Consider the following 27027-nt stretch of genomic DNA (forward strand, 5'->3'; position numbering starts at 1 on the left):
GTATAATTTAAACTCATATAATGTATAATGTATAATTTGAAGTTCCCAACTCCATTAAGCAGGATTTCCTCCAAGCTCAATATAATATTTTATACATATTTAAATAATATTCATTTTTTTTAAAGTTACATGATAACTAAACAGTGAAGAAAGTTTTTTAGTTCATTATCATAAGATACCAAAATTATTTTATGCTTCAGAAAGAGACAGAGATCTCATGTTATGGGGATGACATAAAATTCCCATTATTCTGAGTAGAAAACACTTATATCCTTTGGGTAATCAATATTTTCCACATTTCTAAACTATGATTACTCATCTACATTTTTCATTTAGTTAACACACCTAAACTAAAATTATTTCCAACATAGTTAAGTAAACTATACTACAGGGTTTTATAATTCTTAATATTCAGCAATTCACGTTACAAAAAAATCAAGAAATTTGAATAAACAATTTTCAAATAAAAATGTATTTTCTTTAAAAATATTAAAGCTATATAGGATTGATCATGTAATATTAATACTAAAATTATTCAATTTTTTCTAAATAGAATGTCTAAAGTTATCCAAAGATAAATGTTATGAGATAGAGCAGAATATACATTTTAAACTCTATACCCTTCATAGAATGACCCCTTTCGAAAATGACATTAATTTTTAAAACAGCACAAACCTACAAAAACAAAGAGAATAGAGAAAATACACTGAAAATCAGATCAGCCCACATATCTGACTTAAACACTAGAAAGCTGATTAGATACGTGGGTGGTGTGGGGGGGCAGGGAGTAAAGCAGGAATTGTAAAGAAAGCCAAGCTGCACCACAGAATCCTCAAAAGGCTTAGGAGTTGACAGTGCCAAGTAGCCATGGAAGTAGAAGTGAAAGTGTGGTGAAAAACAGATGGCATAGATAAAAGTCTTTTGAAAAAAGCAATTAACATGCCAGATCCCTTCCTCCACACCAGCAGAACACTATAGAGTTATCCTTTGGAGAAGGTTGCTGGGCTGGGGAAACTAGAGAGTTGAAAGTATACAGTCTGAAAAGAGGGGCATTATAGGAGGTGTTACTTAATGTTCTAAAATGTTCAACATTCTGCCACCCCACCCCAGCCTTATTCCCCAACTCAGCTCCCAGAACACTGGCAAGCTGACTTAGTGCTCTAGGCAAAAGATTAAAAAGATTCTGATTAAAAGGATTAAAAGGATTCTAAAGATTCTGACTGGCTCCAAGGAAAAGACCTAAAGGTACCAACACTGGAGGTGTCCGAATAAAATGGCCCCACCAAATCACTCCACAGTGAAGCCTACTGTAGATAAGCACCAAGGGCCCCCACCATCATACTGTTAACTTGGGGTGTTTAAAAAAATGAACCTACAGTGTCTGACTATAACATATGTTCCAGCGTATTTGTCAAACTGATAAGAATAAATTTAAAGGGGACAGAGTTTCACTATATATTTAATAAACTAAAAATCTGGATCTTATTCATTCGAAATTTATGATTATTCCCATATGCTCTGCTAAAATTTATCTTCGCATCTTCTATTAAATATAAGATCTAAAAATTCATTAAATGTTACTAGAGGTTGGTGATAAAAATCACTTGAATGAAATGGTTCCTGTATTAGCAAACAATATATTTTTCAATATTTTTTTAAATACATATATTCCCTAAAAGAGGTGAATGGCTGACCATAAGGATATTCACCAAGGCATAATTAATTTGAGTTTTTGTACATATTTGAAAGTAAAAACAAAAATCCAAAAAGCTATATTTCTTGAAGTAAGCTAGAATTCAGATATTCTGTGTGTTCACTATCTTACAGTAGTTTACAACTTCTAACAATTTTTTTCTTTTATCACACAAAGAGAGCTATTATTTGCATAAAGCGGTTTGGCTTTTCCTCCCTCACTCAAATTTCCATAATGCATATGGCTTATACAATCTGCTAAATTATAATGTAACCTGTGCTAGAATATACCATCCTTTGGGCAAAATTGATAGATGATTTTGTCTCTGCAGTTCTCACAACACCTGAATTATCTTATACTCACGTACTCAGCATATGTTGTACTGAATAAATTTCTTCTTTATCTACCTCAATGTTTTTCATCAAGTAGCTTAATTTCTCACAGAAATATAAAACACACAGGCCAGATTCTTGTATTACTTAGAATATTTTTGGCACTGTATTTTGCTCTAAGTTAAATCAGCTTTGCATGTATAAATTTTTAAAAGGCATTTCAGAAAAGTCCCAAAATAATTCTGAACACCAAATTTGCATACTTTCCATTTTAAATTATTGACAGCACTGGTATGTATTAGAAAAAAAAAATTTCACATCAAATATATTTGTCCACATTCTTATCCTTGTTAGGCCATAGATGCATTAAAATAGTTTGCCCTTTAACTTTCACAGCACAGACTTAAATATTACAGGGAGAAAGAGACTGAATTTCACTGAACGCAGTCTGAATATCTCCTCTTTTAGTATCTTTATCAGCATGATGCAAAAACTAGTATATGGTCTCTTCTGAAATCTTACAATTTTCACATTTTTAAACTAAAAGTCACTATAACACCTACTCGGCTGTCAGGTATTAGAAACACAAAACTAACATTCTCTCTCTCCCTCCCTCCCTCCCTCCCTCCCTCCTCCTCCTCCTTCCTCTCTCTCTCTCTCTCTCTCTCTCTCTCTCTCTCTCTCTCTCTCTCTTCCTTCCCCTTCCTCCCTCTCTCATTCCCTCCCTCCTTCCTTCTTTTTGGTAACCTGTGCTAGATCTTGATGTAATTCAGGTCTTGATATAATTTCACCTATGTTGTACCTTTCAATTTCTTAAAAATCAGCCACACACACACACACAACCCTGAATCTAAACTCTGGGTCAGGTTATGAAAGGAATAGTGAGAGAAAAATTAAAGCTGGTAACAAAATCAGCACAAAAATCATAGTAGCAGAATAAGGTAATAATTCTATTATAGGAAAATATGACAACTGCTGAATATAAATCTCTGACTTCCAAAATTTATTTTTTATTATCTGAAAATATCTTTCCTTTGGCTGTAAGTTATTAGCTTACTATAAGAATGATGATCTCAATGTTCCACAAAAGCATGGCTTAGAAATGTTCCACTGATTTTTTTAAGTAAAAATAATTATTACTTTGTCACAATTTATTTAGTAGACAAAAACTTTCAGTTATACACCTAAAGCTAATATGTTATATGTATATTATATCTCAATAAAAAACAATTTTAAAGCTTTCAAAACATGGAGTACATAAAGGATTATAGTGAAAAGATCCTGATCCATATATATCCGCACTATGAAAATGTATACGAATATTTAAGTTCAGAAAGTAAAATCATCCGACAAAAGTATAAAACTTGTTATAATTTATCACAATAGTTTTGTAAAAATTGCTTGTGAGCATTACATACTGACAATAGCAATGAGCATTATCATACTGACTTGAATTTCCTCCCAGATGTCTTCATCTAATAAGGTAGCTGCTCTGTGGTGCTGCAAAGGGACTATCAGGCAGTGCCCCTCAGTAAGAGATTGAAAGTTGGGTAAACATAAATAAACCTATGGGAAAAAATTGGAAAGGTGAAATGTTATTGCTATTTATTCTCAGTTGCAACAGATGAACCCCTAGTAAGGAAACATGTTAACATTTAATAAAGTATACTTGTTTATAAGCAATATATTTTAAAGCCTTAATAGATATTTAATATTTTAAAAATATTTAAAAAGCCATGAAGATAGCTTTTAATAAACTGGAAATTAATAGCACGTCTCAATTTTAACTATTTTACATCAAAGATTAAGCTTACCCAAGGGCAGAATAAATGACACTTTTTCTTTGATCTGAGAAAGCTGTATGATATCAAAGCCCTTGAAATAATACAATTTTTGCAAGAGTAGAAAAAACACCATGGTCTAGTAATGGCAGAGAAATCTAACTGATGCCTATTAATTCAGGCCTTCCTTCTCTCACTGGCTGAGAAAAGAGAATTAACTCAACTAAGAAAGACAATGAAATAACCTCTGTATGTCTTTACTGCCCTGGTTAAGTTCTATTTGTTTACATACATGTATTACCTACAAGCTAGTGCTACTTTTCCATTATAAACTGTCCTTTTTAAAATTAAAAGGCTCAATTAGTATGTATGTAGTGAGCAAAAGGTATTCGCAGGAGCATAATGTTCTGCAAAAAGGCTTGATCTTATTTTCTGTTACTGTTTGTTGAGATTTTAGCTAGAAATATTTTGTATAGCAGACAATGTATGTTTGTTTAACAAAGTAATGCAAATTTTTTAAACTGCTGAGAAAGGACAAAGTAGTAGATATATTTACTTAAATTTATAGTAAAATCATGACCATATTCACAATTAAATACAGTATCAGTACTGATTCATTAATTGTAAAAATTTACTAATGTAAGGAGTTAACAGAGGAAACGAGTATGGAGTTTAAGGAGCTCTGTACTCTCTTCTCAATATAAATCTACAACTGCTCTAAAAGACAAACTGCACTTTTAAAAAAAGTAAAATATAGTGTTAAGACAAGGAGATGGCTAAATAACTTTTCTTTTCAAAAAATAACGAAGAGTCAGGGACAGCTGATGACCAGAAAGTTATTTAACTGACTCTAATGAGTACAATATTGTTTCATTAATGCATTTGGATTTGAAACATTAACTTCAAATATTAGACATTCAAGCTGAGTGAGAATTATTGAATTGTTTTGAAATACTATTTATCATTTCTGCTTAACTGTACACTTAGAAACTCATTATCAAATATGATTAACTTAAGTAATAACTAAAAGGAATAATTTGTTATTGTTTATTCAGATTAATAAAATAACCTATTAGCTACCATGGAATAAAGAGGCAGTCAGATACTGTAGGAAATGCATTAAAAATAACTAATTGGAAAATGTAGATTGCTTCACAGAAGAGGAAAGCTGAGAGGAATGGGAAAAACAATCTATGAGATAGTAATATGAGTTAAAAAAAACAAAACACAGAAAATGTCTGTTTACTGGCCAATGGTTTCCTTTCATCAGTGAATGAAAAATGCCTACTACGTGATTCAGCCTACAGAAGCAGGAGGCTAACAAAAGTTTTGTACACTTAACCCTCTGTGCTTCCCTGGACCCAGCCTGTCCTCAGTACACTAGGGAAAAGGAAGTCACTGAAAAAAACCCAAACTTCTCCTAAAGCATTTGAAACATTAGGAAAATTTTGTTTAATTTATTCTTACATTTTTTTAAAGATAAGGAGTCAGACTGAAGAGGAATGAAATATTTATACACAATCATAATTATAAAAATGTAAATGTGTATGTAAAGATCTGGAAAAGAAATTAGAAAAAATAATACGAGTTAACTGGTTAAAGTGGAGTTTTTTTAAATTGATTAAACTTTGAATCAAATTTTTACATTCGCCTTTTTCATAAAGTATGGAAGGAGAAGAAAAAGAAGGGTAAGGGAATAAAGAAACCAAAATCCAAACTGATAAACTGTTAATGACCTAAAGATAGTAAAGACTGGAGTTGGAATGGAAAAGCTAATTCTTTGGATACATAAGGGTGTGCATGTAAGTGTGTATATAAAATAAACAAATTAATTAAGGAAAATGTATATGTATGTTCCCAAAACTATGACTTCCTAAGACTAGCATTCATTCTTCTCATTACTTTTTCTCACTCACTTCACTCCAGCTACACTAGTCTTTCTCTTTCATGAATGTCAAGTTCATTTCCTCCTTAAGGCTTTTCACTCACTGATGCCCCTTCCTCAACTATTACTCATTCATATCTTCATGTTACTTGCTCCTTCTCGTCTTTCATATCTTTACAAAATAACTCCTCAGGGAAGCCTCTTTGGCCACCATTTCAAAAATACTCTCCCATCATTTTATTTCATTCCCCTTCCTTTTATTTGCTCTACGACTTACTATCACTTTCTTAAATCAGGAAAATTATTACTCTGTTTATTTTCTGTCCTATTTCATTAGAATACAAGCTCTGAGTCTCTACTTTCCCCAGTAACCAATTAGAGTTTGGCATATATCAGATACATGATAATGATTTACTTAATGTAAGAATTAAATCACCAAATATTTATTGAAATAAGTGACTATTATTAGTGACTATTAAATAAGTGATTATTGAACAAATGACTGTAAATATGCATGTTTGGTATATGATGATGAGTAAAAGTTATCTATGCCTTCGTGGAACTTACAGACTATAGGGGAAGAGACCCAATAAACAAGTAAACCAAAATACATTAAACTTCTTCAAATTATGGGATAGTCTATGAAAAAATAAATAGAAATTATGAGGAAGTAAGGGAAGAAGCAGAAGCTACTTTAGACTGAGTAACTTTGAAGTGATTTTAATACTGAGAATCAAGTGACAATCTTGAAAATAAGTCTGTACAGCTGGTAAATGGCTGGGCCAGAATTTGAACTCAGGTAGTCTGGTTCCACAATCCAAGGCCTTAACCACTACCCAATGCTGTTTCTCAAGAGCAGAACCATACAAAATGTGAGCTTCATATTACTTAAATATTTATATTTACTATAAAGAAGATTCTAAGAATCACGGGATTCTAGAAAAAAAATATTTGAAACACAGAATAAGAGAAGACAGATTCCTTAGGAATCTTATAAGAGTATGAAGAAAGAGATAAACTACATATTCCACTAAATCATTTCTTTAGGGCAATAAATGTTATATTTCCTACCTTAACACCTATTGCAACAATAAGGTGCTTGGGAAATTGAGAGCTGTTGAAACAATACAGACATTTTTCCATTTGTGCAGCAAGACTCCGGTGTTCTGCAATAGCTTGTTTCCTTTGGTTCTCTTCCTCTTCACCAAAACGCTCTCTCTCGGCTGCTTTGGAGACAAACATGTCATCCAGAGTATAATAGTCTCCATCTGTTTTTCCCATAAACTGAAAAATCAAAATAACAGTAGTCGGAAGATATTAGCTAAGATTTTATTGTACTGTAGCACATGGAAGTCATGTTCATAAGTTCTATGATAAAATTCTTACATTAGAAAAAAAGAAAAAAAATGATTAAAATTTAAGCTTGACCTTCAAGGGTCAATCCATCATCATCGTCATCATCACAGCTAAAGTTTACTAATTACTATGTGCAATTCTATGAAATTTGATTGTTTTATACTCCTATGAAGAGGGGATCATTCTCATTTCCATTTAATAGATGAGGAAACTGAACCACAGAGAGGTTAAGAACTAGTTCACTTTAAAATTAGCATATATAGAGTCATATAGAACATAAAACATTTTTCAACTATATCTCCAGGTACCTTCTCCATACCTCCCCAACATAAACTATAACACAAACTATAGATGACATTTTTATAACACACAACACAAATTTTATTTACTTATTTTATTTATGTCTGATTAAAATCCTCGAAGAGCTCTACATTGTGAACAAGATCAAGATCAAACTCTAGTTTGGTCTTTTGAATCACAGAACAGAAAGGTACAGTGGTTAAAAGCTTGCACTCTATAGTTGGAAAGACCGTGGTAAAACTCTATCACCTTGGGCAAGTTATTTAATCTCTCCATGCTCTCTCTATGCTTTATTTCTTCATTTTACAATGGTTATAACAGTATCTATAATAGGGTTATTTCACTTAATCCTTACAACACATGCCTAGCACACAGAAAAGACTCATAATTGTGAGCCACCATTATTACAAATCTTTTCAAGATGTGGCAATGATGACCTCTCCAGGCACATTTGATCACATCCCTATGCAAACTCTATGCTCCAGCCACCCTATTTTCAGTGCCCAAAAGTACAGTTTTCTTCAGGCTTGGCACATATAACTCTCTAATCAATTTTCCCATCAATTCTGCCATTCTGCTCCTACTCATATTCAATCTGAGGCTCCATTTCAGTTGTCACCTCTATAAAAGAACTTCCCTAGATCTTCCATGCTCCTCCAGCACTATAACCACATCAGTCTCATGAGCACAATGTATCATAAGTGCTTATTAACTTGTGTTTTTCTTCCATTAGACTAAGTTCTAAGTTCTACTTAGTCTACTAACTACCAAAAAGAGAACTACCTTTTATCATCAAATACAAAGCAATAGCAAGATGCTTGAATCTTAACTGATATTTTAAAGAGTTGATGAAAGCTGGAGGGCTCTGTGTCAGAGAAAGTAGACTGGAAAGCAAAGAATATTTTGAAGGATAAAGAAGGTCATTTAATAATGATAAGAGTCATACCATCAAGAAGACATAACAATCCTAAAGTTTATGTACCTAATAACAGAGTTTCAAAATATATTACATAAAATTTGATAGAATTGCTGGAGAAATAGACAAATCCACAACTGTAGTCATAAATTTAAATACCTTTCAAACACTGATAGAACAAGTAGAAAATCAATAAGCACATAGAAGACTTGAACAAACTATCAATTAACTTGACCTAACTGACACTGATAAAGATTCTATCCAATGTCAGCAAAATACATTCTTCTCAAGTGCACAGAGTACATTTACCAAGATAAATAACATTCTTGGCCCTAACATAAGTCTCAATAAATTTAAAAGGATTCAATTAACATAAAGTATGTGCACTGAACACAATGGAATTAAATAAGAAATTACAACAGAAAAATATTTGGAAAACCGCCAACTATTTGGAAACTAAATTTCACACTTCCAAATAACCAATGGATCAACAAAAAAATAAAAAATAAAAAAAATTAAAAAGCAGAAAAAAGAAAAAATACAATAGATGCAAATATGTGGGACGGTGCTAAAACAGTACTCACAGGGACAATTAAAGCATTAAACACCTATATTAGAAAACAGGAAAGGACTAAATCAATGTCACCTTTCATCTTAAAAAAACTACAAAAAATAAAGAAATAATAAAAAAATATAAACAGAAGAAAATTTCTAAAATATTATTATTGAGAGAATCAGGTAAAAAGGTTATTAGTTAGGTATTTCTCAGAGCACATCGGCTTCCTTGTCCATACTCGGAACTGATTTTTATCTTCTTTTTCTCCATATTAATCTTTGTATATCTTGCTATTCTTTCAGGTTTGTCTATTTATGTAAACTGCTATAACTTACAAATTATTATTTTAACTTCAGATCTGTATCTCAACTGTAGTGCATTACATTTTGAAAAATGTCAGAACTGTTCACTAAATGTTTTTCATAATAGTGACCAACTATGTGCTAGATATTAATAAAAACTTTAAGTACTCTCTCCAAATATCCCTGGCAACACAGGAACTGTCATTCTCACTTGTACATATTAAAAAGCTGAGGCTAATAGAGACTAAATAACAGTCAAAATCACACTGCTACTAAAAGACAGAATACAGAATCAAACACAGGTTGATCTATGAAATTGAAGAGTGCCAGGTATATAATAAGCCTCTCTCACTTAAGAAATCCACCTTTAAAACATAGAAAGGGTATATCTTGAATATATAGTCTTTGAAGCAGAATAGAGAATTTGAAGAAAACTTAAATTTCATCTAGAATAAACATACCCAATTAGGTTAAGGTACTTATCCAAGAGAACACAGATATCTAATAGGTAAGTAATTATCTTATTTGAAATATATTAGTAGGAGAAAAATACAGACTTTTATATATTAACTGGGCTTTCATATGATATATGATTATATCAACTATTAAAAAAAGTTCATAACTGATCAGAGAATATATTCAATTCAAATGAAATCTCTACATATGAGACAGTGTTTTTATTCTTTACATTCACAAGTGTTGTCAAACTTCTCTGATTTATTCATAGTGTTGAATTAAACAGGGTACAGTCTTGCCAATTGAATCTGAATGATTCTTCAACATAAATGAAATAAAATATGATATTCATCAATCCAAGAACAGTAACTATAATTCCCTCCTCCTAATATCCTCTAATTTTTTGCATTTTTTTCCATTATCTTCTCTTTGGGGTTAGATCCAAAATATTTGAAATTTGTCAGCCATGTACACATCATCTATAACCTTTAGCCCTTTCTATCTTTGGCAACGTAATTAACATTTAAAAAATACTGTTTTAATGGATGGACTATTAACAAATAGTGGAGAATGTATTAAGTCTAAGGGGGAAAAGTGAAAAAAAACTGCTGGAGGAAAGAAGGTGAAGATGACCACCAGACAACGGCCCATCCTCATTTAATTCACCAAGTTCCCCATCATCCTGAAGTAGCCGGCTGGACAGAACAGTGAACTGGCCTTTTCAAGATTTAGTTACAAGTGCTGGCTAGGTGACATTTTGTGATGATAGGGCAATGTTCTCCAGGATGAAGTGTATACTTAAACCAGCATCCAAACCACGATGTTGCCTCTCCCACAGCTGGGATTCACAGGTCTGAGAATCTAGGTGAAAAAATAAGAGTGACCCATCTCACTCTTGACCCTTTTGACACACTAGCAAATTTTTGCTTCTCATCTCTTTGACTTTAGGCCCTACTGGTCTAGAGGTCTTAGTTTCAAAGGGAGGAATACGTCTACCAAGGGACACAACAATCACTCATTGAACTTGAAGTGAGACTGCCATCTGGCCGCTCTACTTCCTCGTTCCACTGAATCAAGAGGCAAAGAAAGGAGTTACTGTACTTGCTGGAGTAACTGATTGACTGTCAAGGGAAAATTGGGCTGCTATTACACAACTGAGGTAAAGTGAAGAATATCTAGAATGTCGGAGATCTTTTGGGGCACCTCTTAGTATTCTCATGGCCTATGATTAAAGTCAATGATAAACTACAACAACTCCATTAAGGCAAGATTGCTAATAAGTGGTCCAGACCTTCGGCAGCTAAGGTGCTGCTGAAAGCAAAGGGAATATGGAATGGGTAATAGAAGAAAGCAGTTGTAAATGCTAGCTAAAACCACATAACCAGTTTCAGAAATTAATACTGTAATAGTTGTAATATACCTTCAATATTTTTATATGAATACTTATGTGAATGTACATTTAAACATTAACCAAAACTTTTTTTCTTTTCATCCCCTTACCATCTAACACAAAATATATTATAATGTAGCTTTGTATTCTATTCCAGAGAAAAGGTTAGCATGTTTTTGGTTGTATATAAGATAGTTATATAATGTTAGACAAAAGCATGACTTTCTTATTTTCTGTATTTGGAGATTAAATACAATTTAAGGCAATATACCAAGGCAATATATATATATAAATTGACAGAGTGACCATGCCTTATATATATATATATATATAAGGCATGGTCACTCTGTCAATTTGACTAGTCTGACATACATTTACCAGAATTCCCTTCTGTTTGTGTTATGGTTAGGGTGGGCAATGAAAGAGATTCTTATGGAAGGCTTAGAGTGCCTGCCCTCTAGACTTCAAGCTCCAACATCAGATGCAAACACAAAAGCCTTAATGAGACTGCTTAATCAACGCCCACAATTTCATAAGGTCAAATCCCTGTATGAAACCTGTATCTGTTATCTCTTAGTAGTTCTGTTTCTCTGACTGAAAAGTGACTGATACAGATTTAACCTTCTAAAAATAGCAGTAACAAGCTGCTTTTGTTCAGGGACTATGCTTGTATATTCTTTCAAGAATGTTCCAGGAATAATATTATTTTTAATATCATTAACCACTGTTTAGAAGTAGTATGTAACAGTACAGAAACTGAGACATTTCAAATGTCAACTAAAATTAATGTAATAATGAAGTAAAACCATTCTTTTTCTGCTTCAGTCCACTATCTGTAATGACTAAATCCAAAAATACTATTTTAGTATGGTCCAATTTGAATGTAGTCAATTATCTCCCTTCTCTAGTCCTATGTCCTGGTTGCCATGTTATGACAGAAAAGTCACTAAATATTGCAAATGGTTCCATTATAAACTCATAGGCTGAACTAACTCTTCAACACGATTTTTAAAAACTCCCATTTTCCACAGTAGCTATTTTGGAAGATCACCATTAAATTCTGTATACTCCCCTCTCACTCTCAGTAGATGGGCTCAAAGAGAAAATTAAAATTAGACACGAATTTCCTCATCTTCCTACCTCCAGACCTACAAAGCACCCAGCAAGCACAGGGCTTGTACTTCTTCCCTACTGCTATAATAAAAGGCACATGTGTTCCTATTCAAATTAATCCTGGCATCCATTCACTGAACTCTAATCCCTTTCTATACACTCTGGATAGAGTCTGCTCAGATAAGTCACTCATAACTTCTCCATTTTTTCCTTTATTATCGGCCTTTCCTTCACTTGCCAACAACTCTTCCAAATCAGAATTTAAGTATTCGAGCATGCTAAAGATTATTCTGTTTTAAATATGCTTTTGGAATGCATTCCACAGTCAAAAGCTAAATCTCTTAAATATCAAGAGAAGAAGTCAGAATTTTATTAAATAGTGACTGATAGCTGATAATAATGTGGGAGATGTCAAATTGTGAATGATATTTAGAATACAACCATTATTGAAAAATGGTAGAATAAGTCCTTCTGAAGAGCCAAATTTCCAAATAGCTATAGGTTTACCACTGATGTATAAAAACATTTCTTACTGTAGTCACTTTGAAAAGAAATGTTCCCAAACAGTATTATAAACATTCCTGCCTTTTAAAATAGAATATATGGAACTTAATCTTTCCCTGATAATACAGGATAATTACTGGGACAATTACTATAATGTGTTATAATTCTAGAAAGGCCCTCTGGAGGTCTGGTTGCTTCTATGCTAGCTATATCAACCAAGACAACCGTGATTTTTTTTAGTTATTTCTCTCCATTTTTCCATCTTATTCTTTGCTCTGTGTATTAAGTCAGCTGTCAGTTCTCATTGCTGTAAGCATTTCTCCTTGTGGTAGTCTGTTTTCCCACTTCTAACCTCCTGATTGTATTATACTTCTAGTCTGAAACTGGATAACCAGGTATATTAGAATTATATATATATATATATATATATATATATATATATATATATATATATATATATATATATATATATATACATACATACATACATATAAAAGTAGGGTTCTTGAGGCACCTTCTCCAGGTAATCAATAAATAGTTGTTATATTTTGAGTAAAAACAGAAAAGCTAGCCTACAATCTATAAATATTTGATTAGCATCAAGAGAAGAGACATAAAATGCTATATTTTAAAACCATGACATATCATGGGGAAAAAAAGGGTTCATATGTTTGTCTTATTCACTGGCCTACAATGACATCCTAGCCAGAAGCAACTTTTTGAATCTTGTTTCTTCTACTACTAATCACCATTTGTACACTGCATTATTATGAGGCTAAAATAGTCACTATAATTTGTTAGAAGAATAAAATAAGGAAATTAATTCTATATTTTCAAAATTGTTTAAGATTATTTCAAACTCAAAGACTCACGAGTAATTATTTTTCGAAGTGGAACTAAAGCCAAGTGGCAAAGACAAAGAAGAGCAAATGATGTACTAAAACAACGTAACTGTGCTTTTGGTCTTCACCTTACACATTCATACTATGTGAAGTATTATATTACCTAGCTCTTTTACAAATAAAACTCTCATAGTTCATAAAGAACTAGCATCATTATCACCTAGTTTGTTGATAAATACTAATTTTCAAGTGTCAACTTCATGAAATGACTAAAAACATACCCATGTTTCAGTTTTTCATATAACTACCAAGCAAGCATACAAGTCAAGTGATGATTAAATAACCATTAAGTTTCAGTTGACAGAAAAATCTCAATTGAAATACATCCTATTGTAGCAATTCTTAGCTGAAAAACTATTTTTAAAAACTGCTCTCTTGTTAAATCACGTACCACTGTAATGCTAGAAACTCACCAGCTAAATAGATATGCCAAATGGATCATAATTTTGTCTACTAACAAAGTCTGTTTTAAAAAAAAAGAACAAGACAAGAAAAACCATGGAATTCCATCAAATTATATTAAAATCTTATGAAATTACATAACAAATCATTCACTTCCAGATGGTTTAAATCCTAAAGCTGATTTCTTAATTATATTTTTCCCTACAAAACATCTGGGAATTAAAACTAACTTATTAGAACTATCAGTTTTTATTGCACAAGAATGAGTCACTTTCATAAGTGATTTCTTCATGGAAGAAAAAAAATCGCACACACAAATTATTATGAAAAGAGAAGAAATCACTGATGTTAAATCATAGAAAAAAAACATTTTATATTTCATGAAAATGAAAACAAAACAAAATAAAAAGCTGGGGTAGCAATACTTATACCAGACAAAACAGACTTTAAAACAAAGGCTATATAGCAAGAGACAAAGAAGGACCCGGCAAACCCACTTCTGGGTACTGATCCAAAGAAACCCAAAACACTACTTCAAAGAGACATGTGCATCCATATGTTCATTGCCACATTATGTACAACAGCCGAGATATGGTGGCAACCTAGCATCTATTAATGGATGAATGGATAAAGAAGAGGTGGTACATGTATACAATGCAATATTACTTAGCCATAACAAGGAATAAAATCTTGCCACCTGCAACAACATGGTTGGTTGGACCTGTTGGGTATTGTGCTGAGTGGAGTAAGTCAGACAGAGAAAGACAAATGTCACATAATTTTACTTACATGTAGACTCTAAAGAACAAAATAAAGAAACAAACAAAACAGAAACAAACTCATAGAGAACATTTTGATGATTGCCAGATGGGAGTTGAGGGGGTGGGCAAAAAAGAGGATAGGATTAAGAAATACAAATTAGTAGTTAAAAAATAGTCATGGAGATGTAAAGTACAGTATAAGAAACATAGTCAATAATGTAATAACTATGTATGGTGTCAGATGGGTACTGTAGTTCACTTCGTAAGTTATTTAAATGTCTAATCACTATGCTGTATACTTGAAATTAATATAATATTGCATGCTAAATGAAAAATTAAAAAATTATTAAAATAAAAAAGAAAACCTTATCTGAAACATTGAAAATGGAAGTGGATATTACTGATGCCATAAGAAGCAAAAGAGATTCGACCTATCAATGAGCAAACTCCTAGGGTAGTTTTTAATTCCACATTCTCTTACTACCTACATAAATAAAAATAAACTTTAATGTTAGCTTTTACAAGCAACTCACAACATTTTTCATTAGAATATTTACATGTCTAAAAGACCTGGGAACGTTATAAGTAATCCCTGTCATCCTTGTTTTGCTGTGCGGATAATTTCTGTATAACACATTTAATAAGACTATTCAACAACATTTATTCACTTTTTAAAAAAATCAGTATTGTATAATTTTACTTTTCCAATGTTTCCATCTGTAGCATTACTGGGTCATGTATATTATGCCAGGAGGTATAAATATCCTGAGCCCTCCCTAAGGTCTTTGCTGGAAGAGGACAATAACAGGAATTAGTGGCAGAACTTGAGAATATTTGCTAATATGGTACTGGCTTATATGTAATTCTATGTATTTGATATTTAAATTAAGGCATGGATTACAGACAAACGTTTGTTTTTTTTTTTTTAAAAGGTGCTATTAAAATTTTGCTAGTTTTATTCAAGCAACTTAATAGTTAATATATTCTCATCATGCTATTTGTTAAGCATTTGAGCTTCTAAAAATATCACTGCTATTTTTGAAACTTAAAAACATATACATTCAATTCTTGATTCTGTGTACTACAAATCAACCACACATTCCAGGAAATTTTCTCCATTATCTGACTATCCCTATCACCACACCTCTTCTTTCTGATAAAACCTGAATGACTATTTCTCTGCAGTTCAGTGGTATGACAACTTCAAAATTTTTTTAGATGTAGAGAAGGTTGATAATAAAAAGGACAAAAACAAAGAGATGAAAGATTGTGCTTGGTTTTAAAATAATATTGTTGCAAAATCAAAACAGGCATTATTGAGAACAACAGAAAATAGAAAACAAGATTCGAGATGAGGCTGGAGAGGTAGAGACCAAACTATTCAAGGTCTTGTTAGGCCATATTTAAGAATTTGGTCTTTAACCTAATAGAAACCAAATGGCATTTGAAATGTTTTAACACAGAGGCCAAAAGATCAGATATACATTTTGGGGGAAAAAAAAAATTACTCTGCCTTCAGTGAGGTAGAGTTAAGAAAGAATTAGAAGGTAAGAAGGAATGCCAAAAAGCACCTGCAACACTACTTTCACAGACCTGGTGTAACAGTGGGAATAAAGAGAAGATGATTGATTAGGAATAGGGGGAGGACAAAATTGGTGACAGACTTGATGTGGAAAATTAAGGAGAAGTGTCACTGATAAATCCTAGCTTTCAGACCTAGGCTAGGTAGTAGTACCATGTACTGATAAAGGAAAAAACTGAAAATGAATCAGGGCTCAGGAAAGGGAAATATGACCATTGGCAAGCTACTCAGTATCTCTGAGCAACAGTTTTTCTTTGCTAAATGGGGTTAATAATACCAATGCTGTCTAATAGTTATAAACATCAGTGTATGTAAAGAGCCTGGTATGTAGCAAAACCTAAAAGAACAGTAGTTATTATTCTCTCCTAGAGCACAGTTTTCAACTAGGGGTGACTGTCAACGGGACATTTGGCAATGTCTAGAGATATTTTTGGTTGTCATGACATGGCGTGAGTGTGGATGCTACTGGCATCGACTGGGTAGAAGGTTAGGGATGCTGCTAAACATTCTACAATAGACAGTCTTCTGATAACAAAGAGTTAACCAGCCCCAAATATCAAAAATGCCACAGGTGAAAAACCCTGTTCCAGAGGGATATAATCACATTGTTGCAGCAAGGAAAGTTCTTTTGTATTCATTGATTATAATGACCATCTACGTGAATTGAGGAGTTAAATTATTAAATTGTTTAATCTTGCAAATAGTTTCCAAATTCAAGCCTAGAAATTGAAGATGTTTGTGAATAGCTAAATACTAAGCATACAAAAATGTCTTCTAACCAAGTAAGTGAATTTGTTTTCCTATTTTGATGTTTGAGTAAAAAAACATGAACTATAACAAACTGTCACCTTATAAAAAAATCAGATACTAAGAAAAACTACATGAAAATTGAAAACTGAAAGCTTTTCTTAGCATCATTATGTAGAAACAATGATTTGCAACAAATATATTTAAGTAATATTGCATTACTACACAGGGCTTACCAACAGAGAAAAACAGATTACAGTCTAATTCTTACATAAGCATTTCAACTTTTATGACAATTTTTAATCAAAATTTTTATCAAAACTGTGAAACTATCTTTCAAACTCCAAGGCCTCAAATGTACTAGAAAAAGAATTAGTTGATTCTAATTACTTAACAGACCAAAATCTGAGAGAACTGCAGACAGATCTCATAAATCTCACCATGGTCAAAAACTAGGACCTGACCACAATAAGATACTACTTCACACCCATTTAGGACAGTTGCGTTTAAAAAGGATTAAAAAAAAAAACAGACAAAAGAAAAAAGATTGGTAGTTCCTCACAAAGTTGAACATAGATTGAGCAATTCCACATTTACGTATACACATCCAGAAGAACTGAAAGCAGGGACTCGAAAGACACTTGTACTCCAATCTTCATAGCAGCATTATTCACAATAGCCAAAAGGTAGAAAATGACCCAAATGTCAATCAGCACATGAATGGATAAAAAAAAGCGTGGTATATACATACAATGGAATGTTATTCAGCCTGGACAAGGAATGAAATTCTGACACATGCTACAAAATGGATAAACCTTGAAAAAATTATGCTAAGTGAAATAAGCCAGACACAAAAGGACAAATATTGTATGATTCCACTTATATGATGTACCTAGAATACGCAAATCCATAGAGACAGAGAAAGAACAGAGGCTGCCATGGGCTAAGGGAAATACAAAGGTGGGAACAGGAGTTATTGTTTCATGGGTCCTGAGCTTCAGTTCAGAATGATGAAAAAGTATGGAAATAGATAGTGGTAACACAAAATCACAGAGAGGTGCACAACATCATGAATGTACTGAATTGCACAGTGAAAAATGATTACAGTATTAAGTTTTTTGTTATGTATATTTTACCATAAAAAAAAAAAAAACAAATAAGATTGAACTAAAGTATATTAAATAAATTCTGGTGTTCCCACCCCTAAGTGATGTTCAGGAAAAAAATAAAATTTGTTATACAGCATAGACTGGATTTAAGCCTAAATCTTTTATAAAATAAACAAACTGAATGAAAATTTATTTTATTCTGTTCCACATATAAGCAAAATATCACCTCTATCAATCTATAAAACCAAACTTCAAATTTTCTTTAAAGGATGTCACAGGAAAATATACATAATTTCACACTCTTGGATTAACTATTTCCAACACTAATTTCAACCCCTTTCCGATGAAAGTTTATGAAAATGGAAATAGCTACCATGAGAACTTAAACAATGAAAGGATGCTGCAATGGGTTGGCAATTTTGACATTCCTTATCTTCTTCTAATCATGCCTTTAAGAAAAGTATGTCACTTAATCTCTTAAGATTTGTTATTAATATTGGCTTACTAAAAAATAAAAAAAGCATTTAAGTTCTACTATATATTCTGGAAATATGTACTTTGTATTTAAAGACTTCCATCAAAAAATATATCAACTCGTGAGTGTCACAAATTCAGGAAAAATAAAATTATCAATAGAAACACAAGCATCCTTTAATAGAAAATAAAATCATCTTTTCTTACAATTTAAAGTAAAATCTTAATTACTTTAAGTCATTCTTTCCCTTCCTGTCTTCTCTTGTACCTTCCATTTGCCCTCCCCTCCAGTCCATTTTTAACACACTATCAGTATAAAAAGTATAAAATTACTGCCCACAGTGCTAACAAAATTAATGAGGAAAGATGTATATAGATCTCATGAAGATGTGCCTAAGTTTACGTTGCCAAGGAAACACTGACGTCTTAGATTTTAAATGGAAGAGTTTATATTTAAAGAAGGTTGGAGTCAAAAGAATGTATTTTAAGAAAGAGCAAAGCACACACCATTTATTCCCAAATACCAACAAATGGCACATGGCAATTGTACAAAGACAATTAAATTTAGGAAACAATCAACAACTATCCATTAACCTGAGTCATCTAAAAGGCAGTACTGTTTAATGAAAAAAGCTGGACTGGGAGTTAAAAGTTAATGCTTCTGGTGCTGGCTTTTACAATTCATTAGCTTTGGGAACTTGGAATACTTACTTAGCCTCGCATGAGCCATTTAATTCTCTTAGTCTTAGTTTCATCATTAGTAAAATGTAGAAGGTTAAAGCAAGATTAGTAAAGTCCCTTCCTACAATCGAATATTCTTTAGTTCTATGATTTTGAAGAAACTTTCAAAAAGTTACTATATACCTATTTTCTTAGGTATATAATAAATACACTGTCACCTATACTCTAAGATATATATACAGTATGATAATAGATGTACATACTCTTCTTTGTCAAGATATTTTTTATTTTCTCCTTATTTCATTAATACTCAGAAAAAAACTGAGAAATACAGAAAGGATAAAAAGACCAACAACCACTATTTCCCTAACCAAATATAAAAATATAATCAAGTTTATATTTGGCATGAGATACCTTTCTTAACCTAGATGTAAGAAAGAGATGGTATTAATGATTTAGTGGTAAAATACAACTGTAAAGAAAGTGAGCATAATCTGAATTTCAGAATTATAAAAAAAGAATGGACAGTAAAAATTAAATAAACAAATAAATATAATACAAAAGAGTAGAATTGAATACAGACCGGAAGTAGTATCAAATTTGCTGTTCAATCCGAAATATTTCCTCTTCTCAGTTTAGGTGAGGACACCAGGTATTACTCTCAAAAGACTTCCCCTGGTCTTTCACAGTAATTTGCACGTCCATAATTACTAGATTCATTTCTCATAATTATTTATTGAATGTGTCTTTTTTCTCACTAGATTACAAGCTTCCTAAAAGCAAGGGTCATGTCTTCCTAAAGTACCAAGTGTATCAGTAGAACACCTCACACACTGAATGTAGTCAATTAACATTTTTTGACTGAATAAACAAATAAACAGGAACTTGATTTATATCAGTTATTACTGACTGGTTACTTCTCTCAAGGCCTTTTAGATCCATTTTCAGAGTAACTTCTAAGTAAAGGAAGGACCCAAATTCAAAGACATTTGCCATAAAAATACATATCATTCTGATATCCTGCACCAAGGACTGACAAACCATGGCCCACAGGCCAAATTAGGCCAGGTACCTATTTTGGAAATAAAGTTTTGTTGGAATACAGTCATACCATTTTATATATCGGCTCTAGCTGCTTTTATGCCACAATAACAGAGCTGGTAATTGCAAAAGGAAGCTAAAAATATTCACAATCTAGCCCTTTAGAGAAGTTTGTCAACCTCTATCATAGACTAATAAAAGAAAAAACACAGGGTAATGAGCTCTTGAGCTCTTTTCACGAAACTATTTAACATCGAAACTATATGCCAATGATATTATTCTCTCTAAAAATGCAGTAAGTCTTTTTGCTCTCAGACATGGGCACATCACGAAAGAATGTTATTATCAAGCCAGATGCACCTGACACCCTATTACTGGAGAAGCATGCAGATTACATATCACATCCTGTGGCTCAAAGGAAGATTATAAGTACTGTATGAGTACCTGAGAACGAGTAGCATCTTTTGGGGTCTGACTATAAGAGATCCCATTGGACAACTACACCGCATAAATAAGGAAGAAATTCTCAAATTTATGAAGTCATGTCAACAAAAGTGGTGGAATAGGTGCTAGCATTGGACATGACCTCATCTTTTGTATACTTTGAGTGCTGCCCAGATTCGTATTCTGTATGTTAGTATTAATGTTATTGATGTAAAGAAAGTTGTGAAATATGTTCAGAGTCTATAGAAAGAAGAGGGTTCTTTTGCTGGAGATATTTGGGGTCCCACTAAGCAGCTGGTCTAACTGGAGTTAATGGTCTGCTTTAAGTGCCAGCATGCACTGGGCTAGTTATATCAGCATACAGAAGCATTGGAACAGAGGGGGCCGGTCTAAAAGATAAGGGCTGAATACAGCGCAGGCTGGAGAGAAGAGCTGCTTCATGGAATGTCAAAATCTACTTTTATATACTAGAGATAAATTAATACGAGATTCTCTTTTTGTGCAGTGACAACTTTGGGTCTATTGGGGAAGCGGGATGTTATTAATGTGGAAAAGGCAATCGTATTTGTTTTACCATGTATGAACTTCGATGGTGGATTTCGTAGTAGACTAGGTTCTGAATCCCATACTGGGCAAGATTCCTGGCTATTACTAAGCAGCTGAATCAAGTAAATTCTGATTCACTCGGCTGGTGGCTTAGTGAATGACAGTTACCTTCAAGAGGACTCAATGCAAGGCCAGAGAAGTTACCAGATGTATGTTACTCATGGGGAGTGCTGGCTTTCCTAAGATAATTGAAAGGCTTCACTGGACTGAGAAAAGAAAAACTGCATCGTTTTGTATTTGTATGTCAAGATGAAGAAACAGAAAGATTTGCAGACAGGCCAGGAGATATAGTAGATCCTTTTCATATTTTATTTGGAATTGCTGGATTGTCACTTTTTGGAGAACAGGTAAACCTATTAGTCCTGTTTTTTGCATGCCTGAAGAAAGACTTAGGAGAGTGAATGTTCAGCAGGAACTAGTGAGCTAGATTTATTGACGCAAAAGTTTCTTAGTGTAGTTTTGCCATCTTAACATTTTTGTATTTGAAGTGCTTATCAAACTTAAAAATGACCACGTTAATATTTTGTATATAAATTGTATTTTTAATAAATTACATAATTATACCTATTGTAAAATAAAGACCTTGTCTTCAGCTTAAGATTTTCTTCTAGAATGCTGTTATTCTAAGTACAATATTTTATGTTTCAAAGCATTTATATTTTCCATAACAGTAATCGTTAGTTTAAGAACTGTTTAGTTGAAAATCTTATTTCTACTTGATTTTCCCACATGCTCCCTTCATGTTATGTAATGACAGTTCATGTAAACTGGTCTGCGTCAATGATAAAAAGTAATAATCCCCATTTTAAATATGAATGAAAATATTCCCAAAAATAAATGGCTATTGAAATTTTGGAGTAAAAAATGCAGTAACAACTACATTAGTTCATACTTTTTTAAGAGTAAAGAGATTAAGCACGGTATTAATAGAAATGGTCAATACTCTAAATACTTTGTTTTTTATAAGCTTTTTAGCATTTCTTCAAATTTCTAGGAAAGCTGATTTTAATTATTAAACATAAAAAACAAAAATTGCTACTATGCTATGGTTAATTATTTGCCATGATGAACAAAATCATAATGCCAAATCAGCATTTTTATAGTAATCTGTAACTCCATTAACTCTACCACATAAATGGTAGGAATGGGCATTACTCTGTGTATTTAAAAAGTTTATCTTTTCTATAAGAAATTACCTAAGATGATTCAAGCCAACCTCTTTCCTTCTGCTATCATATACAAATTCATCTTCAGCCAAAAATAAACAAAAAGACATGATAAAGTTATAACAACTGACTGCAGGAGGGGAAATGGGAGGGCACTTAATGCATTTCTTTGGTTGCTACAACAAAATTAACATCTACATTAAATAATACAAAGAAAATTTGCTCAGAATAAAACGACACCCTTTTGAAAATCTTAATACCTCACCACTACAATATCAATACATAAAATCGATCAATGCTTTTCATAAAATCTGAATTTTATGTCTATCAAGTTTGCCCAGTTTGTAGGTTTACTTATTGCTATTAGCTCTGGCTGATTTCTGCCAAAAATCATTAGGCAATATCTAAATCATATTAAAAATATTTACTTATGAGTAGTGGGGAAAAAATGAATGGACAATGAGAAAGAAACATTTATTGAGTGCCTACTGTCTAAAATGGATTTCTTATAAATCCATTTAGTAAAGATGATTTCATGTGACTATTTAATCCAAAACGTGTCATTTTATAAAACTGGAATATTATTTTGTAAGTTAAAAATTTCTGCTGTAGCTAATATAGCCTGGAAATGAAACTTTTAAGAATCATATGCTACTGATAAACTTTTTTTCTCCAGTTTATTGAGATATAACATTGTGTAAGTTTAAGGTGTACAATGTGAAGATTTGATATGTCCATATTGCAAAATGGTTCCTTAACATATCCTTTACCTTACATAATTACTATTTTTTCATTGTTGTTATAGTGAGACCATTAAAGCTGTACTCTCACAGCAACATGCCAGTATACAATACAGTACTGTTAACTATAGTCACTATGCTGTACATCAGATCATCTTATAACTGAAAGTTTGTACCTTTTGACCAATAGCTCCTCTCTTCACCCACCTCTGGCAAACACCATTCTACTGTTTCTGAGTTTAGTATTTTCAGATCCCATATATACATACAATCATACACCATTTGTATCTGACTAATTTCACTTATAATGCCTTCAAGATCCATTCATGTCACAAATAGCAGGATTTCCTTTTATTTTATGGCTGACTCTTATATATATAGATAGATAGTTAGGTAGATAGGTAGGTAGGTAGGTAGGTAGGTAGGTAGGTAGGTAGATAGATAGATAGATAGATAGATAGATTAGATAGATAGACAGACAGACAGACAGATAGATAGATAGATAGATAAACAAATAGGCAGGCAGGCAAACAGACGTTTATCTATCCCCATCACATTTTCTTTATCCATTCATCTGTTGATGAACACAGGTTATTTTCATGTCTTGGCTATTTTGAATAACGCTGCAATGAATATGGGGGTGCGGATGTCTTCGAGATAATGGTTTTATCTTCTCTGAATACCCAGAAGTGGAACTGCTGGATCATATGGTAGTTCTATCTTTAATTTTTTGAGGAACATCCATACCGTTTTCCATAGTGGTTGTACCAATTTACATTCACACTAACAGTGTATCAGGGTTCCTTTTTTGTCCATATCCTCACCAGCATCTGTTACCTGTTCTCTTTTCGGTAAGTCATTCTAACAGGTGTGAGGTGATATTGCAGTTTTTATTTGTATTTCCCTGATGATTAGTGATGCTAAGTATCTATTCATGTACTTGTGGAACATCTATATGTCATCTCTACAAAACTTTGTCTATTCTGCCAATTTTAAATTAGATTATTTGTTTTGTTTTGTTTTTGTTATTGAGTTGTATGAGTTCTTTATATATTTTGGATATTAAACCCTTATCAGAGAGATGGTTTGCCAATATTTTCTCTCATTCAGTAGGCTGCCTTTTCAATTTGATTGTTTCCTTTGCTGTGCAGAAACTTTTTAGTTTGATGTAGTCCCACTTGTTCATTTTTTGTTTTTGTGGCTTGTGCTTTTGGTGTCATATAGGAAAAAAACATTGCCAAGACCGACATCAAGGAACTTTTTCCCTGTTTTTTTCTAGGAGTTTAATGGTTTGCAGGTATTACATTTAAGTCCTTAATCCATTTCAAGTTAATTTTTGTGATAAGTGAAAGATAGACGTTCAATTTCATTCTTTTGCATGTGAATACCCAGTTCTCCCATCATTTGTTAAAGAGATTATCTTCTCTCCATTCTTGACTCCATTGTCAAATATTAGTTGATTATATATACATAGATGCATTTACTTCTAGGCTCTCAATTCTGTTCCATTGGTCTATGTGTCTGCTTTTATGCAGACACATAGACCAATGGATGCATTTACTTCTAGGCTCTCAATTCTGTTCCATTGGTCAATGTGTCTGCTTTTATGCCAATACCATATTGTTTTGATTACTATAGCTTTGTAACATACTTTAAATCAGAAAGTGTGATACCTCCAGTTTTCTTCTTTCTCAAGACCTTTTTGGCTATTTGGGGTCTTTTGTGGTTCTATACAAATTTTAGAATTGTTTTCACTCGTGTGAAAAATGCCAACAGAATTTTGATAGGAATTTCACTGAATCTATAAATGGCTTTGGGTAGTATGGAAATTTTATGGATACAGGATATCTTTCCATTCATTTGTCTTAAATTTCTTTCACCAATGTCTCATAGTTTTCAGTGTACGGATCTTCCATTTCCTTGGTTAAATTTATTCCTTCCTAAGTATTTTATTGTTCTTCATGCTATTGTAAATGAGAATGTTTTATTTATTTTTTCAGATAGTTCACTGTTAGTGCGTACAATTACAACTGACTTTTGTATGCTGATTTTGTATCTTGAAATTTTACCCAATCATTTATTAGTTATAACAAATTTTTGCTGGCATCTTTAGAATTTACTATATACAAGATTGTATCATCAGCAGAGAAAATTTTATTTCTTCCTTTCCGATATAGATAGATGCCTTTTACCTCTGAGAAGCAACTGACGCAGTTACTCACAATCTCCTTCCTGTCTTCTGAAACACCACACCCTCACTTTTCCTTCTACCTCTGGCTTCACGTTCTCAATCTCATTTTTTAAATTCTTTTTGTCCTCTACCAGACAGTGCTCCAGGGCTCAGTCTTCAGAAGCTCCTCAATAATTTCTTAAGTCCCATGGCTTTAAATACATTTAAATATTAACAGTATCCAAATACATATGAGAAAACTAACAACTACTCGAAACTCCACATCACCATGTGAACGTCTGATGGGCATTTTGTACTTTACATGTCCATAATAGTACACTTGACCTCCTGACTCTTGCAAAATTTGTCCCCCTGCAAAGTTTTTCTATTTAAATAAATGGCACCACCATTGCCCCAAATCCTAATACTTCTCACCAGTTTACTAATCTGAGGCTCTATCGGAATTAATGCAATAACAATGCTAAGTGATTGCCCTGCTGCATGCACAGTTGACTCTCTACATTAACTTCTCAGAGAGCCACCAGAAAAACCTTTTCAAAACATAAGGCAGTGGTTTCCAGTCTGAAGTTTAAGGAGCTGAGAAGTTCTATCCTAAGAAGTACAAAGCTGAACAGACTGAAAAATCTACATCTCTTCTTAGATCCATCAGGAAAGTGACTGCTCCCAAAATCAGATAGATAGGAAGATGGGTACAGAAAATACAATTTATCTGTGCAGAAACCTAGTGGTTCTGTGGGAACCAGTGTTAGTGCAGGAAAACCTAAACTGTAATTGACAAATTGCTGGAGGCTCAGCATAAACAAGTCTGAGAGTTAAAAACTTCCAAGAGGACCAAGTCATAGGTGTCCTCCTTACCTCTAAGAGTTCTATCAAGTCCTAGTAAAGGTCAAAAAAAATCTTCTCCTGGTTCCAGGGGAAAAGAAACCATTTTGAAATACACCAGAGTGTTCTGTTCTTAACAAGGCCTGTCCTCTGCAGAAACTATTTTACTAGAGCTTAGCTTGCTGGGGTTTTATCAGAGCCTACCCTACCTGAAGGAAGAGAAAACACCCAACTACAGCTCCATCTAGTCATCTTGTCCCAACTAAGCAGGGAGAACACTGGGAAGTACTGGTGAAGTTCACAGTCCAGGGGCACATGCTCACCAAGAACGTATGTAAACAGAGAGAAGGAAATTCTAAGAAAAAAAAAAATGCTAGAGATAAAAAACACTGTAACAGAAATGAAGTATGCCTTTGATAGGTTTATTAGAAAATGATGTGGCTGAGGAAAGAATCTCTGAGCTTGAGGGTATGACAACAGAGACTTTCACAACTGAAAAGCCGAGAGAACAAGAATGAAAAAAACAAAAACAAAAACAAAAAACAGAATATACAGGAACTGTGGAACTACAAAAAAAAAAACGTAAATCAAATCATGACACTATCTTACTAACAACCTTTAAATAGCTTCCTATTATTTAAAACAAAAACAAAAGTTCTTACACCATAGCCCGTACGTAATATCTTACATGATCTGATTCAGCTATGTCTCCCATCTCATCTTTTATTTCTCTTTTCTTTTCTCTGTCTAGTGCTTGTCACACATGTCATCTTGT

At 32.8% G+C, this 27027-nt stretch overlaps 1 protein-coding gene and 1 pseudogene across 6 annotated transcripts in view; one reads left to right on the top strand and one right to left on the bottom strand.

The window, feature by feature from the left end:
- Nucleotides 1-27027, bottom strand: part of CWF19L2 (CWF19 like cell cycle control factor 2) — a 92439-nt gene that overhangs the window by 12047 nt on the left and 53365 nt on the right. For all 6 annotated transcript variants that reach the window (XM_039858759.1, XM_039858760.1, XM_039858762.1 and 3 more), the window contains exons 13-14: nucleotides 6763-6975; nucleotides 3475-3591 (exon numbers count right to left, since the gene is read on the bottom strand). In XM_039858759.1, coding sequence (XP_039714693.1) covers nucleotides 3475-3591; nucleotides 6763-6975 — 330 coding nt within the window. The remainder of the gene's footprint in view (nucleotides 1-3474; nucleotides 3592-6762; nucleotides 6976-27027) is intronic.
- LOC120599670 (geranylgeranyl transferase type-2 subunit beta-like) lies at nucleotides 20601-22058 on the top strand (annotated as a pseudogene).

The sequence above is a fragment of the Pteropus medius genome, unplaced genomic scaffold (assembly GCF_902729225.1).
Source record: "Pteropus medius unplaced genomic scaffold, Ma_sr-lr_union100, whole genome shotgun sequence".
NCBI lineage: Eukaryota > Metazoa > Chordata > Mammalia > Chiroptera > Pteropodidae > Pteropus > Pteropus medius.